Source organism: Dasypus novemcinctus, chromosome 14 (assembly GCF_030445035.2).
Source record: "Dasypus novemcinctus isolate mDasNov1 chromosome 14, mDasNov1.1.hap2, whole genome shotgun sequence".
Lineage (NCBI taxonomy): Eukaryota > Metazoa > Chordata > Mammalia > Cingulata > Dasypodidae > Dasypus > Dasypus novemcinctus.
In genome coordinates, this window is record NC_080686.1 from 28,204,437 (window position 1) to 28,218,485 (window position 14,049).

At 37.2% G+C, this 14,049-nt stretch overlaps 1 protein-coding gene across 4 annotated transcripts in view; it reads left to right on the forward strand.

Moving 5' to 3' along the window:
• The window catches only part of MTFR1 (mitochondrial fission regulator 1), a 95,071-nt gene that overhangs the window by 57,668 nt on the left and 23,354 nt on the right, over positions 1-14,049 (forward strand). For all 4 annotated transcript variants that reach the window (XM_004482640.5, XM_058275577.2, XM_004482641.4 and 1 more), the window contains one exon: positions 7,871-7,986. In XM_004482640.5, coding sequence (XP_004482697.1) covers positions 7,871-7,986 — 116 coding nt within the window. The remainder of the gene's footprint in view (positions 1-7,870; positions 7,987-14,049) is intronic.

Consider the following 14,049-nt stretch of genomic DNA (forward strand, 5'->3'; position numbering starts at 1 on the left):
ACATGAACCCAGGGCCTCCCATATGGTAAACGGGAGCCCAGTTTATTGAACCACAGCCATTTCCCTGTAATGTATTTTTCATCTCACCTGTCATGTCTTTTCATTCCCATGACCTCCATTGTTTTTCTTTTCAGGCTTTCAAATTCTTCTTTGTGCTAGCTCAGTGTATTATTTTTCTTTTTTAAAACAAATCAGTGTTATTGACACATATTGATAAACCATACAGTTTTTCCAAAGTGTACAGTCAGCGGTATTTGGTATAATCACATAGCTATGTGTTCATCACTTCAGTCATTATTAAAGCATTTTCTTTATTTCAGTAGTACTAATAATAAACAAGAAAATTCCTCACCTCTCGATCTCTTGTTTCAAACCCTGCTGTATATAGCTGCTATTTCTAGCTATTCTTGCACAATTATTTGTTTAGTAAGCAGTTTTACTGAGATATATTCACATACCATATGATCTATCCAAAGTGTATAATCAATGGCCTTTTTTTAGCTGTTAAAAAGAACTTTATTGTAAAACTGTGAAATAAATGGAAAAATAGATTGCAAGAAAGGACAGATTTTAAAACAGGTGCAAGATCAGGTTAGACTTAACAATCAATTATAAGAGATAGTATAGCAAAAAGTATGTGTAACTGTAAATAATTCTAATGTGATAGAAATTAATTATAACATAATTCTAATTTTTATATTACACTCTTACTATTGGACATAATCCCTAAGATTGAGGTAAATAATTGCTTCAGTTATTTAATCTCCATTTAGACCATAATTCTTTCTGGATAATTAGATCCCTATTTGAGAATTCTTCACATCTTATTGGAATGAATTACAGCAATAACAGTATGCCAACTCATAGTTTTATGAGGCGGAAAAGTCAAAATCTTTTTAAACATGTCATGCCTCAATCATTATTGATCCAATTGTAGCAGTTTGATATGGTTATGAATTCCAAAAAGAGATATTGGCTTATGTTTGTCATCTATCCTTTACCTGGGCATGATTGAGTTATGACTGGGGCTTTGTTTGAGCCACGTCATTAGGGCATTGGTGGGTGGGGACTCACAGATAAAAGGCATGGCAAAGGACAGATTTGAGGGTTCTTAATGTTGGAGTTTTGATGTTGGGAGTTTGATGCTGAAGTCTTAAGCTGGCACCCTGGGAAGTAAGCACACAGAGGAAAGAGAAGCAAGACCCTGGAAGGGAGGAACCCAGGAAGCCTGAACCCTTACAGGTGTCGGCAGCCATCTTGCTCCAACACATGAAAATAGACTTTGGTGAGGGAAGTAACTTATGCTTTATGGCCTGGTATCTGTAAGTTCCTACTTCAAATAAATACCCTTTTTAAAAACCAATTTCTGGTATTTTGCCCCTTTGGCTGACTAATACACAGATGGATTATTTTAATTAGAGTATGCATAAGAAAGGGTTGAAGAAAAACAAAGTATCCAAAAATATCTCTTCTCTAGTCCTCTTCAATTAAAAAGTGTTTGTTTTATATGAAGAAATTTACAGACTACTGATCACAGGAACAATTGCTAGTTGCACTGAGTAATTATGGTTCATATACTATAATAATGTTATTTTATATTTATTTGGTCTACTTGAACTCTTTTTTGGTTACTATTTGCATGAAATATCTTTTTCCAACCTTTCACTTTTAACTTGATTGTGTCCTTACATCTGGCGTGGGTCTCTTGTAGACAACATACAGACAGCTCATATTTTTTTTAATCCACTCTATGTCTTTCTTCTTTTTTTAAATTTTAGTCTGTGTCTTTTGGGGAGTTCAATCCATAAACATTTGGTGGTGTTATTGTAAAGGCATTACTTCCTCCATTTTGTCCTTCAGTTTGTCTGTTGTCATACCACTCTCTTGTCCGTTGTCTTATTCTTTAGTTTACCCTTTCCAATAATCTTCACTTCAGAACTCTTCTCCAGTTCTCTCACCCTTGTCTTCTTCTTTCAGGCTGCAGCTTCCCCTTTATATCTCCTGAAAATCCCGTCTTTCGGAACATTCTCTGTTTTTGTTTGTCTATGAAGACTTTGAACTCACCCTCATTTTTGAAGGACAGCTTTGCTGGATACAAAATTCCTGGCTGGCAGTTTTTCTTTTAGTACCTTAAATACATTATATCACTTTCTTCTCTTCTGCATGGTTTCTGATGAGAGGTCAACACTGAGTCTTATCAAGTTTCCCTTGTTTGTATGTGATGTTTTACTTTTCTCTTGCTGCTTTCAGAATCCTCTATCTCTGATATTTGTCATTCTGAATAGTAGATATCTCAGGGTAGGTCTATTTGAATTTATTCTGTTTGGGGTGTGTTGTCTTTCTTGGATATTTATGTCCTTCCTAAGGGTTGGGAAGTTTTCAGTCATTATTTCCTCAAATATTCTTTCCTTCCATTTCCATTCTCTTTTCCTTCTGGGACACCAATAACATGAATGTTTTGTGCATTTCACATTGTCGTTCAGTTCCCTGAGGCTCTCTTCCGTTTTTTTCTTTCTGTTCTCCTGTCTTTTCCAGTTCAAATGATCTGTTTTCTAAATCACTAATTCTGTCTTCAAAGCAATTCAGATCTGCTTCTTTGTGCCTCTACTGTGTTTTTAATCTCTTCCATCATGTCTTTCATTCCCATAAGGGCTTTTACTTTTCTTTGCAGGCTTTCAAGTTGCTCATAGTTCTCTCCCAATGTCATCTTAATATCCTTTACCTCCTTAGTCATATTTTGTATAAATTCTTTGAAGTGATTTAGTAGAGTTGTGTGGTTATCATTGAATGTCTTAAATCCTGTATCTCTTCAGGATATTTGGTTTGGCCGTCTCTTCCTGTTTCCTAGGATAGCTTGTAATTTTTTGTTGATGTCTAGGTATTGGAATATGTTGGTGAATTTACTCTGATGGTCAGTTTCTCTTGTCTATTTTTTTTAACAGATTTTCTTTGATATTTGGTTCAAGTTATTCTCAGTCTTTAAAATTACCTGCCTTATGTTTTCCAAATCAGGCCAGGAACTCTACTGTGGCGCAGGTTTTCTCCCACTGGTTAGATACAGAGAGCATGAACAGTTTTTGTCCATCAATTTTCAGACTTGCCAGCAGATGGTGCTAGTCAGTACATCATTCCAGGAGGTGTTTCAGTCTCAGCTTTCCTATATTCTGTGCTGAATCCTAAGAGTGGAGATTCAAAGGAGGCTCTGCTGCCCACTGAAGAAAAGCACCCCTATGTCCCCTCCCCTTTCCCTTGAAACAGCTGAATAGGAAGGAATATGTCTGTTCTCCTCAGTTGGCTGCAGCCAGCCAGCAGTTTTACCCCAGCTTAATATCTTCAGCATGGGGGAGGCAAGCCCTTCCTGGCTGCCACGGGGACTTGGTAACTCCCCTTCGTTGTTACATCTTTTTCTTCTCATTTTCCCTCACCCTACTGGAAGTTGTGTAGCACTGTCCTAGTCTGCTGACCCCAAACAGGTCCCTCGGACAGCTTTTGGCTCTTTCTCCATTGCTTTTGTCAGAGCATTTAGCTCTGCCTGTTAGTCTATTATTTACCATGCAATTCAAACTTTCTCAGAGGCTGTTCTCCAACCTTTGCTTTCAGCCCTGCCCCATCCCCCTTTTTTCCCTGGCTAGGAAATAATTCCACTCCCCTTGGCATCCTCAACAATCAGTCCCAGGCAGTAGGGAGGGTTGTTGAAAGGGTTGGATCTCTTCGGTCCCGTGTCAGCTCCCCAGGCAAAGAGTGGCCCAGCTCCACCTGGCCTGGAAGTGCTTATAGGATACAGAAGACCAAATTTGCTGGTCATCAACTGAATCAGCCTTAGTCTGTATCCCTCTTGCTCACGTTTGCTGGGGAGGTGGATTCCTGCAGCCCCCTCTGTCTGTAACTGCCAGTCCGAGTCTGGAGAATGCAAAATAGTCTGCTCAGATGGTGGGGAATAACTGCTGGTGCCTGTAGCTGCTGCTTCTACTCATGGTCTTTCTGTGATGTTTTTCTTGTGTCCCTCCTTCTGAGCAGTGTCAAGCCTTTCCCTGGCGTCATATACCCTGGAAGATGTTTTTCCAGGACATTTCTGCCTGTCCTCTAGCTATTTTTCTGGGAGAGAAGAGAATTCATGTCTTTTTAATCTGCCATCTTCCTGGGTGTCCTCTTTCCTAGTATTTTTATTTGAAAAATTTCTACTTTAGTATAACCTTTCAGTTTCCCTTTTATGCATTTTATTAAATGAATTGAGGTCTTGCTATAGTTTAACATTATCAACATTTTAAATGATCTAAAGTTGCTTTAGCAGACTTCTTTAATTCAATTTTGGGCAATTTCAGTTTATCAAATGTGAAATTGAACTTCTAAGCTAGTAAAAATGCAATACTGCTACTAAATTTTTGCTTTCAATTAAATGAATTTTTTATAGTTTGTGAAATCGGAATTTGAATACTTATACATCATTAAGAACTGGTATTAATTTTAAATATTATGCTATTGATTTTGAAATTTTTTTCATCTCTTCACTTTTTTTTGTTTTTCTTATTAACAATAGCTATAAGACAGGACCTTGCTGGGAACCTTCAGTAAGTCAGCCTTTTTTTCCAACATCCCTATCATTAATAATGCATGTCAGTAGTGGCATCTAAATCATACTTCCAAGCTTTCCAAACCTTGTGTCTTCCTTGACATTGTTGACCTTTCTTTGATTTGTTCTTTACCAAGTAGATTATCCTGGAAATTGTCCTTTTCCATTCCATGCTTTGTCACTCAAAAGCAACAGCTGAAATGGCCTTATTTTTTATTTTTTTATTTTTTGAATGAGTTTGACTTTCCTAAGGGCTTTAAATTTAGGCTGCCTTTTTTTAGTGACATTAATCACTATTGTCATGTAGATGCATGACTTGCACGTCAGAACTACCTTGTAGGATACAGATCTTAACCATTTTGGAACTGGTTCTTGGCAGCATCATTAATAATATTTTCCTTTTGTTGAGCAAATGCTGTGGACATGGTGTTATTTCATTGATTATATGTAATCAATGCTTACTAAGATTGAATAAGTCCATGGAATAGTTTACTATGATTTTTCAAGGTTTTTGGAAAAAAAGCAACATTCATAATTAATATATGAGGTATTATAGATGTAAAATTGAGCATTTATATTTAATCTTTAGTTAACATTTAATATACCCTGAAAAGCTACCACAAAATATATTAACTCTTATTTCTTTGAGGATTCTCAGAAAAGTGTTATTTTATTTCCTTATAAACAAAAATATCTGGGAAGAAAGGAGCAATTTTTTAAAAATCTTTTATGGAGTAGTAGTCTTCAGGTCTTAATAATACCTAATTTCCATCCAACTGGTAACTGTATTGGAACAAAATTTTATTTTCTAATCTAAAGTTTATGATCAGATTGAGGTATAAAATAACATCTTTGAGGGACCAGATGTGGCTCAAACAGTTGAGTGCCTGTTTCCCACATGGGAGGCCCAGGCTTGGTTCCCTGTGCCTCCTAAAAAAAACAAAAAAACAAGCAAAACAAATGAAAAAACCAACTAATGGGAGCCAATGTGGTTCACTGTTTGAACGCTAGCTTTCCACAAATTAGATCCTGGGTTCAATACCAGCCCTCAGTACCTCAAAAAAATGCAAATTCAACCAAAAAAAACAGGATCTTTAAAAGACCCCAGTTAGGTTGTAATCGTAAGATTTTCCCCAATTCTGCAGACTAATCCATTAAATATGGTACATTCTTGGAGCTTCCAAAGGGCTTAGGGACCTTCTGGCTGAAGATTCTTCCAATAACCCATTTAGAATCACCCCATTATAATGGCTATATGAATATTAATTCTGTTTTTGAGCATGGAAAGGGGCAAATTACCAATTTCTCAGGCTTTTGAAATCAAATGTGATACCCCATTCAGTCATATGTTATTTAAGGTGTAGAAGATACTGATTTGCTGAATATCTCTATGATTATTGACTTGGTTGGATAAATTTCTGAATTACATACTGAAAAGTAAAAATTTTTGCTTTTCATTTTTGTTTGATTTATAATTTAAGTATAGGCACTCACCTGTAGTTTGAGTATGTACTTGGCTAAAAATTACACTTTTTTTTCTCTTCCTGTCACAAATTACTTTCACTACATACGAAAAGATTAATATTTTGAAAGGCTTTTCATTTCAATTCCATTATTGGTTTTTGTTTGTTTTTTTTAACCTGGGGTTAGGTTCTTAGTCTTTATTCTTTTTTTGTTTTTTTAATATTTGTAAACTTTATTTTTCTCAAATGAGCAACAACACAGATTGAAAGTATGATACAAGCAATGGACTTTTTTCTAATACTGAATCACAATGTGCAGATAACAAGAAAAAGTGAAGAAAAACTATTTGAAAACAATTACCTTTGTTGTTGAAGCAGAGTGACCTGAAAAAATCCCCAAACAACAAAAAACCCAAACCCAGAAAATACAGTTTGTAAACATAAGCATAAATAGACAGTCTTCTTGGTCTCTATTCTTTTTTTTTTTTTTTTTTTTAAGATTTTTTTTTAATTTCTGTCCCCTTCCCCACCCCTACCCCCATTGTCTGCTCACTATGTCCATTTGCTGTGTTCTTCTGTGTCTGCTTGCATTCTTGTCAGCGACACTGGAAATCTGTTTCTCTTTTTGTTGCGTCATCTTGCTGTGTCAGTTCCCTGTGTGTGGTGCCACTCCTGGGCAGGCTACACTGGTTTTTTTTTGTGTGTGCAGGGCAGCTCTCCTTGCACGTCGGGCTCCCCTACGCAGGGGACACCCCTGCGTGGCACGGCACTCCTTGCGTACATCAGCACTGCATGTGGGCCAGCTCACCACACGGGTTAGGAGGCCCTGGGTTTGAACCCTGGGCCTCCCATATAGTAGGCAAATGCTCTATCAGTTGAGCCAAATCTTCTAACCTCTATTCTTTTAATACAACCTCTTTTCTGTCTTGCCTGTCTACCCACCTGCCTGAAAGGCAATAATTTAAGGCATACCTAATTTTGAATGGTTTAAGTGGTACATTGTGCATTTGAGGAAGAGGCATTATTTAAATATGGCTTCCGAAAGTTTATTTTGTCTCTGACGGCATTAACAGTTAAAGAAAAACTTGAATTCTGGAAGTTAACAAGTAAATCTCTTTGGATTTTTAATTTTTTCTTCAACTAAAAAGTCTGCATGTTTTTCTTTATTTAAAATTTATTCCAAATTTTAGTATTATATGAATTTGGTAGCTTTTTCTTTTTAAATCATTACTCATTGACCTTCTGATTCTGAGGCATTTTATTTATAGCAAAACATAAATATCATTCAATTACGTTGTCTTTCAACTTTTTCAAGATAATTTCAGAATATCCATGTTTTTTCTTTGTACTTGTCTCAAATACTATTTTTTTTCATCTACACGTTTATATTTAGCTAAGGCTTAATGCTCTGCCACTGTTGTAAATTTTGCTCCTTAATAGCACTTTTATTTAAAATTTAGATTTAAGAATTTAAAAAAACCCTTTTGTTCAGCATTATAACAGGAGGCCTATATCTTATTCATTCAAAAATATTCCTGAATTAGGAACCAATTGGTCACTTGCTTTCTCTTAAAAAAAAAAAAATTCTTTTTTGAAGAAAAAAGTCTCGTTTGATCTGTAAAATAAAATCAAATAAAGTTAAATTCTAGTTCAGTGATTTCCGTATAACTGTTAGGCAACAGTTTGGAAGTTCCCTTTCATGAACACCTTCAAAGGAAATGTTAAAATCTGCTTTATTGTAACAGCAGAACTGATGACTTTCCTTTGGGTGTGTAAAAAATTTTTACTGAAGATATTTTGGTGCACATGAATAATTTTTCCTATTTGTAATTTACAGCTTACCAGCCATGCAACAGAATGGAGTCCCAACCACCAAGGAGAGGATGCAGTGGCATCTTTTGCTGATGTTGGATGGGTAGCCAAAGAAGATGGAGAGTGTTCAACAAGAGTAAGGTTAGTCTGGAAGTCTGTCAGAATTGAACTGTATTATTTATCATTTTAAAGGATGATAAATTTACAGTATTTCCTTTTTTTTTGAAAGATTTTTTTTTTTAATTTGTCTTCCCTTTCCCCCCGCCAGTTGTCTGCTTTCTGTGTCCATTCACTGTGTGTTCTTCTATGTCCACTTGTATTCTTGTCAGCGGCACCAGGAATCTGTGTTTCGTTTTGTTGTCATCCTGCTGCATCAGCTCTCTGTGTGCAGTGCCACTCCTGGGCAGGCTGCACTTCTTTTGCGCTGGGTGGCTCTCCTTATAGGGTGCACTCCTTGCATGAGGGGCTCCCCTATGCAGGGGACACCTCTGCATGGCATAACACTCCTTACACACATCAGCACTGTGCATGGGCTACCTCATCACACTGGTCAGGAGGCCCTGGGTTTGAACTTTGGACCTCCTATGTGGTAGGCGGACGCCCTATTTGTTGGGCCAAATCCGCTTCCCAGTATTTCCTTTTAATAGTATAAAGTCAGTCTTAAGTAACTAACCCAGTTATTTTTCTTGAGTCTTTTAAGTTCATTTTTAAGACTCGGCTAGTATTTATAAAGTTCTCACAGGCATATAACTTAAGAATTTTCAAAATTCCATGTATTTCAGAGTTTACATTCTAATAAGAGAAACTAGGTGCTTAGGTAATTACAGTGGTCTCACAGTGAGAAGAATTAGTCTGGGATATACTAGGAAATTGTGTGATCAGTGGCAAATATTTTCTAAAAATTGATTTAGGAAAAAAAAGTTGTGATTTAATGGAAACTGAAAGAGTTAGAGAAGAGCTTCTATTTCTTTGAAAGAGCTTGAGTAAAGAAATTACTGCACATTCAACCTAGTAAAATTATTCACCACCCATCCACTCTCTGCTCTTATTAGATGTTAATGTGTATATACAGAAATAAAATAAGACACATCCCTACTTCCTAGGAATACTTAGTGTATTAAAGGAGATTTAAAAAGGAAACCAATTATTCATACTTTATAGTCTTGTAAGTAAATAAAAAGAGCCGCTGTGGGACTAGAGAGGTTCAGTGAGACTTTTCAGAAAAGGAGATGCTAGAGTTGAGTGGTAGAAGATTAATAGGAGGCGGCAAACTTGGCCCAGTGGTTAGGGCGTCCGTCTACCACATGGGAGGTCCGCGGTTCAAACCCCTGGCCTCTTTGACCTGTGTGGAGCTGATGCATGCAAGGAGTGCTGTGCCACACAGGGGTGTCCCCCGTGTAGAGGAGCCCCACGCGCAAGGAGTGCACCCCATAAGGAGAGCTGCCCAGCGCGAAAAATAGTGCAGCCTGCCCAGGAATGGTGCCGCACACACGGAGAACTGACACAACAAGATGACGCAACAAAAAGAAACACAGATTCCCGTGCCGCTGACAACAACAGAAGCGAACAAAGGAGACGTAGCAAATAGACAGAGCACAGACAACCCGGGTTGGGGGAAAGGGAAGGGGAGAGAAATAAATAAATACATCTTTAAAAAAAAAAAAAGAATAATAGGAGCCAGTTAGCTGAAAAAGCTGTATTCCAGGAAAAGTGAGCAACTTGTTTAAAGGTACCAAATATGAGAAAACCTTGCATGTTTAGGAAAGTCAATGGCTAGTGAGGCTAGGGAGTAGCAGAACAAGGGTAAGCCTTGAGAGACAAGGATGGACAGTAAGTAGAGGTTTCAGGATCTTACATGTTTTAAGGAATGTAGACTTTTTTTTAAAAAAAAAAAGCAGTGAGGAGCCATTGAAGAAATTGAAACACTGTTTTAGTAGGATTTCTCTGTGTAAGCCCTGTGAAGATTAGAAGAGTGGTAGGCCATGAGGAGAAAAAGGGAGATCAGGAGGTGACTTTCAAAATGGACCAAATAATAAATGATTAGAATTTGATTAAATTCAGAAACTGCAGAAAAGAAAGAAAAGAGGCAGAGTCGAGTGATACTCAGAATTGAAAGGACCTGGAAACTTATTAGATATGTTGGTAGGTGAATGAAATGTCTCAGGTAACTCTCAGGTTTCCACTGGGATAATTAAGAGGATGGCAGAACAATTAGTAGGAATATAGGAAAACATATTTTTTTATTATTTGAAGTTGGGTATAGGAGGGGGCAGTCTAGTTTTTGTTGTTGTTGTTTTTTTTTTAAGATTTGTTTGTTTATTTCTCTCCCTTTCCCCCACCCCCACAGTTGTCTGCTTTCTGTATCCACTTGTATTTCTTGTCAGTGGCACTGGGAATCTGTGTCTCTTTGTTGCATCATCTTGCTGTGTTAGCTTTCCGTGTATGCGGTGGCAGTCCTGGGCAAACTGTACTTTTTTTGCGCGGGACAGCTTTTCCTTACGTGGCACACTCCTTGCACATGGAGCTCCCTTATGTAGGGGACACCCCTGCATGGCATGGCACTCCTTGAGTGCATCAGCGCTGCGAAGGCCCTGGGTTTGAACCCTGGAACTCCCATGTGGTAGGTGGATGCTTTATCCATTGAGTTAAATCTGCTTCCTGGACAGTCTAGTTTAGAAAATAGTGTGTTTATTTCCTATAGTGCATTCACATTGATCTAGAAATAGCTTATATAGGTAAATATTAATATGAGGGCTTGCATTTTAGTATGTAGAGAGAATGGATAATAATGAGTGTGCCCAAGTAGCATATACATATAAAATACTAAGAACATTGTGAATTGTGGATGAAGACAGCTTTTGGGAGCTAATCAGACAAAGGGGAAAAAAACCTAAATGAAGCAGCCAAAGAGGCAAGAGAACCAGCAGAGAGTGTTGTCATGGAGGTTTCAAAGAAGGGGAGTAGACTAGCCAACAGTGTCAACTAGTTAGAAATTAGGTAAACTAGTTAACTTGAAGAAACTAAGTAAATCAAAGAACTAGCAAGTTTCAATTTTGTTCTACAGTTGAGAGGTTATTTTTAACTTTAGCAAGAGTATAACTTCATTTGAATGGTATTAATTAGATAAAATAAGAATCATACAATCCAAGAACAAAGAAAGAATTTTATTTGAATGACTGAAGTGAGGACTTGGAGTAGATGAACTAAGACATGGTATTATAGGATTAGCAGGTAAACAGCTTATTAAAATTTTATTTTTTTTAATTAAACTTTTAATTTTGTGGTAATTGTAGATTCATATGCAGTTGTAAGAAATGATGCAGAGAGATTCTTTATAGCCATTACCTGGTTTCTCCCAAACCTGCAAAACTATAGTACAATGTCACGACCAGGATTTAACATTGACAAAATCATGAAACACAGCATTTCTGTCACCACAGGTATCCCTCATATTGCCCTTCATGCAACTGCCTCCATCCTGCCTAACTCCCTCTCCTCTTTTATTTCTGCCTACTACTAATATCTTCTCCATTTCTATAATTTTGTCACTTCAAGAATGTTACATAAATGGAATTATACCATATGACACCTTTGGAACTGGCTCTTTTCATGTAGGATAATTTTCTGGAAATTCATCCAGGTTCTTGGTATACCAGTAGTTTGTTCCTTTTTATTGCTGATAGTATGTTGCTGATTAGTATTCCTTGGTTTGTATGTACCACAATTTTGTTTAACCATTTGCCTGTTGAAGTCATCAGCTGTTTATGTTTTGACTGTTGTGAATAAAGCTACTGGAACATTCATGGATAGGTTTTTCAGTGACATAAATTTTCATTTCCTGGCATAAATGCCTATGAGTACATTTGCTAGGTAATATGGTAGTTGGGTGTTTGGTCTTTTATGAAACTGCCAAAATGTTTTCCAGAGTAAGTGTACCATTTTTCTTACCACCAATGTGTGAGTGACCCACTTTCTCTAAATATTCATTAGCATTTGATAGTGTCACTATGTTTTTTAGCTATTTTAATAGGTGTGTAGTGATACCTCCTTGTGAATTTTTAAATATTAGAGAAGTTGTGGGCTTACAGAACAATCATGCATAATGTGCAGAATTCCTGTATATCATCTCTCCAGCACCACCTTGCATTGTTTTAGAATATTTGATACAGGTTATGAAAGAACATCATCAAAATAGTACTACTAACTATGGTCCAGAGCTTACATTTGGCATATTTTTTTCATATATCCTCCTATTACTAACACAATGTATTAGTATTGTACATTTGTTATAGTTCGTGAGAAAATGCACTCATAGTTGTACTGTTAACCAGTCCTTCATCCACCACGTGTGTCACTGTATTGTTACATCTCATCCGAAGTGTACAGTCAGTGGCTCTCACTTTCATTAGAGTTGAACGGTCATCACCTGAGTAAATTTTTTAACATTTTCCTTAGTCAAAAAAAAAAAAATCCCATACCGCCTGTATTATTGATCCTTAGCAATGATGTAATACCTTCTTTGACGTTGAAGCCAGTATATTACAGTATTGCTGTTAACGCTGGTCCATAAGTTACATTAATTTTGTTTTTCCCATGCTGCATCACCATATTCTTACCTCCTTGTAATAGTGACATATATTTATACTGGTTCATAGAAGACCATTCTTGTATTTGTACTATTTACCCTAATCTTCACCCACCTCCAGGTTCACAGTTAGTTAGTTAGTTAGTTAGTTAGTTAGTTAGTTAGTTAGTTAGTTAGTTAGTTCTCTCCCCTCCCCAGTTGTCTGTTCTCTGTATCTCTGTGTCCATTCGCTGTGTGTTCTTGTGTCTGCTTATATCCTCGTCAGCAGCACTGGGAATCTGTGTCTCACTTTTGTTGGTGTTGTTGTTTTTGTTTGATTATCTTTGCTGCATCAGTTCTCCGTGTGTGCAGTGTCACTTCTGGGCAGGCTGGACTTTCTTTCGCACTGGGCGGCTTTCCTTACGGGGCGCACTCCTTGCGCATGGGGCTCCCCTATGACGGGAACACCCCTGCGTGGCAGGGCACTCCTTGCACGCATCAGTACTGCGCATGGGCCAGCTCCACACAGGTCAAGGAGGCCCTGGGTTTGAACCGTGGACCTCCCATATGGTAGGTGGACCCTCTTATCCATTGAGCCAAGTCTGCTTCCCCACTTGTTATTTAGTCCCTAGATTATTCTCTAGCTTTCTTTCAATTGACATTTATATCCCTAGGCTATCCCATTCAGCCACAATCGTGTTTATACCAGGTGTGTTTTATACTCACTATAATGAGTTACCATCAACTCTGTGTCCACACTTCTACACTCAAACTAATTGAAAATTCTACATACATTAAGCGTTAGTTCCCCTACTCAGCCCTCAACCTATCTCCTAGTAACCTGTATCCTAGATTTTAACTCCATGTGTTTCTTCTTCGTATTTAGTTCATTTCATATTCATGAGCCCATACAATATTTGTCCTTTTTTGTCTCATTTATTTTTCTCAGCTTAATGCCCTCAGGGTTCATCAGTGTTGTCATATGTATCCCAATTTCATTTCTTCTTACAGCAGCATAGTATTCCATCATATGTTTATTCCACAATTTGTTTATCCATTTGTCCTTTGATGGACACTTGGGTTGTGTGCATCTTTTGGCAGTTGTGAGTAACACTGCTGTGAACATTGGTATGCAAATGTCTGTTTTTTAGTTCTGAGTACATTCCTAGTTAAAGGAATACTGGACCATACAGCAGTTCTAAATTTAGTTTTCTGAGGAACTGCCAAACTGTCTTTCACAGAGGCTGCACCATTCTACATTCCCATCAACAATGAAGGAGTTTCCTGTTTCTTCACATCTTCTCCAACACTTGTAGATTTCTTTTCTTTTTATTTATTTATTTTTAATTTAAAAATAAAATATATAAAAATATATAAATAACATCTTAAAAATTGTGTGGTACATTTGTTACAGTTGACCAATAAATATTGAAGTATAACTGCTAACCAAGGTCTATAGTTTGCGTTGTGATTTATACCCAATTCCAGTGACCTAAAACTGCCCTATGTTCCTCCTATTAATCCTTCCCCTTTCCCTCAGAACCTCCAGCAACCACTATATAACAATGTTAGGTGTTCTTCCATTACTACAATATTATAATAATATGTTTACTTTGTCCATGGTTACATTCACCACTACC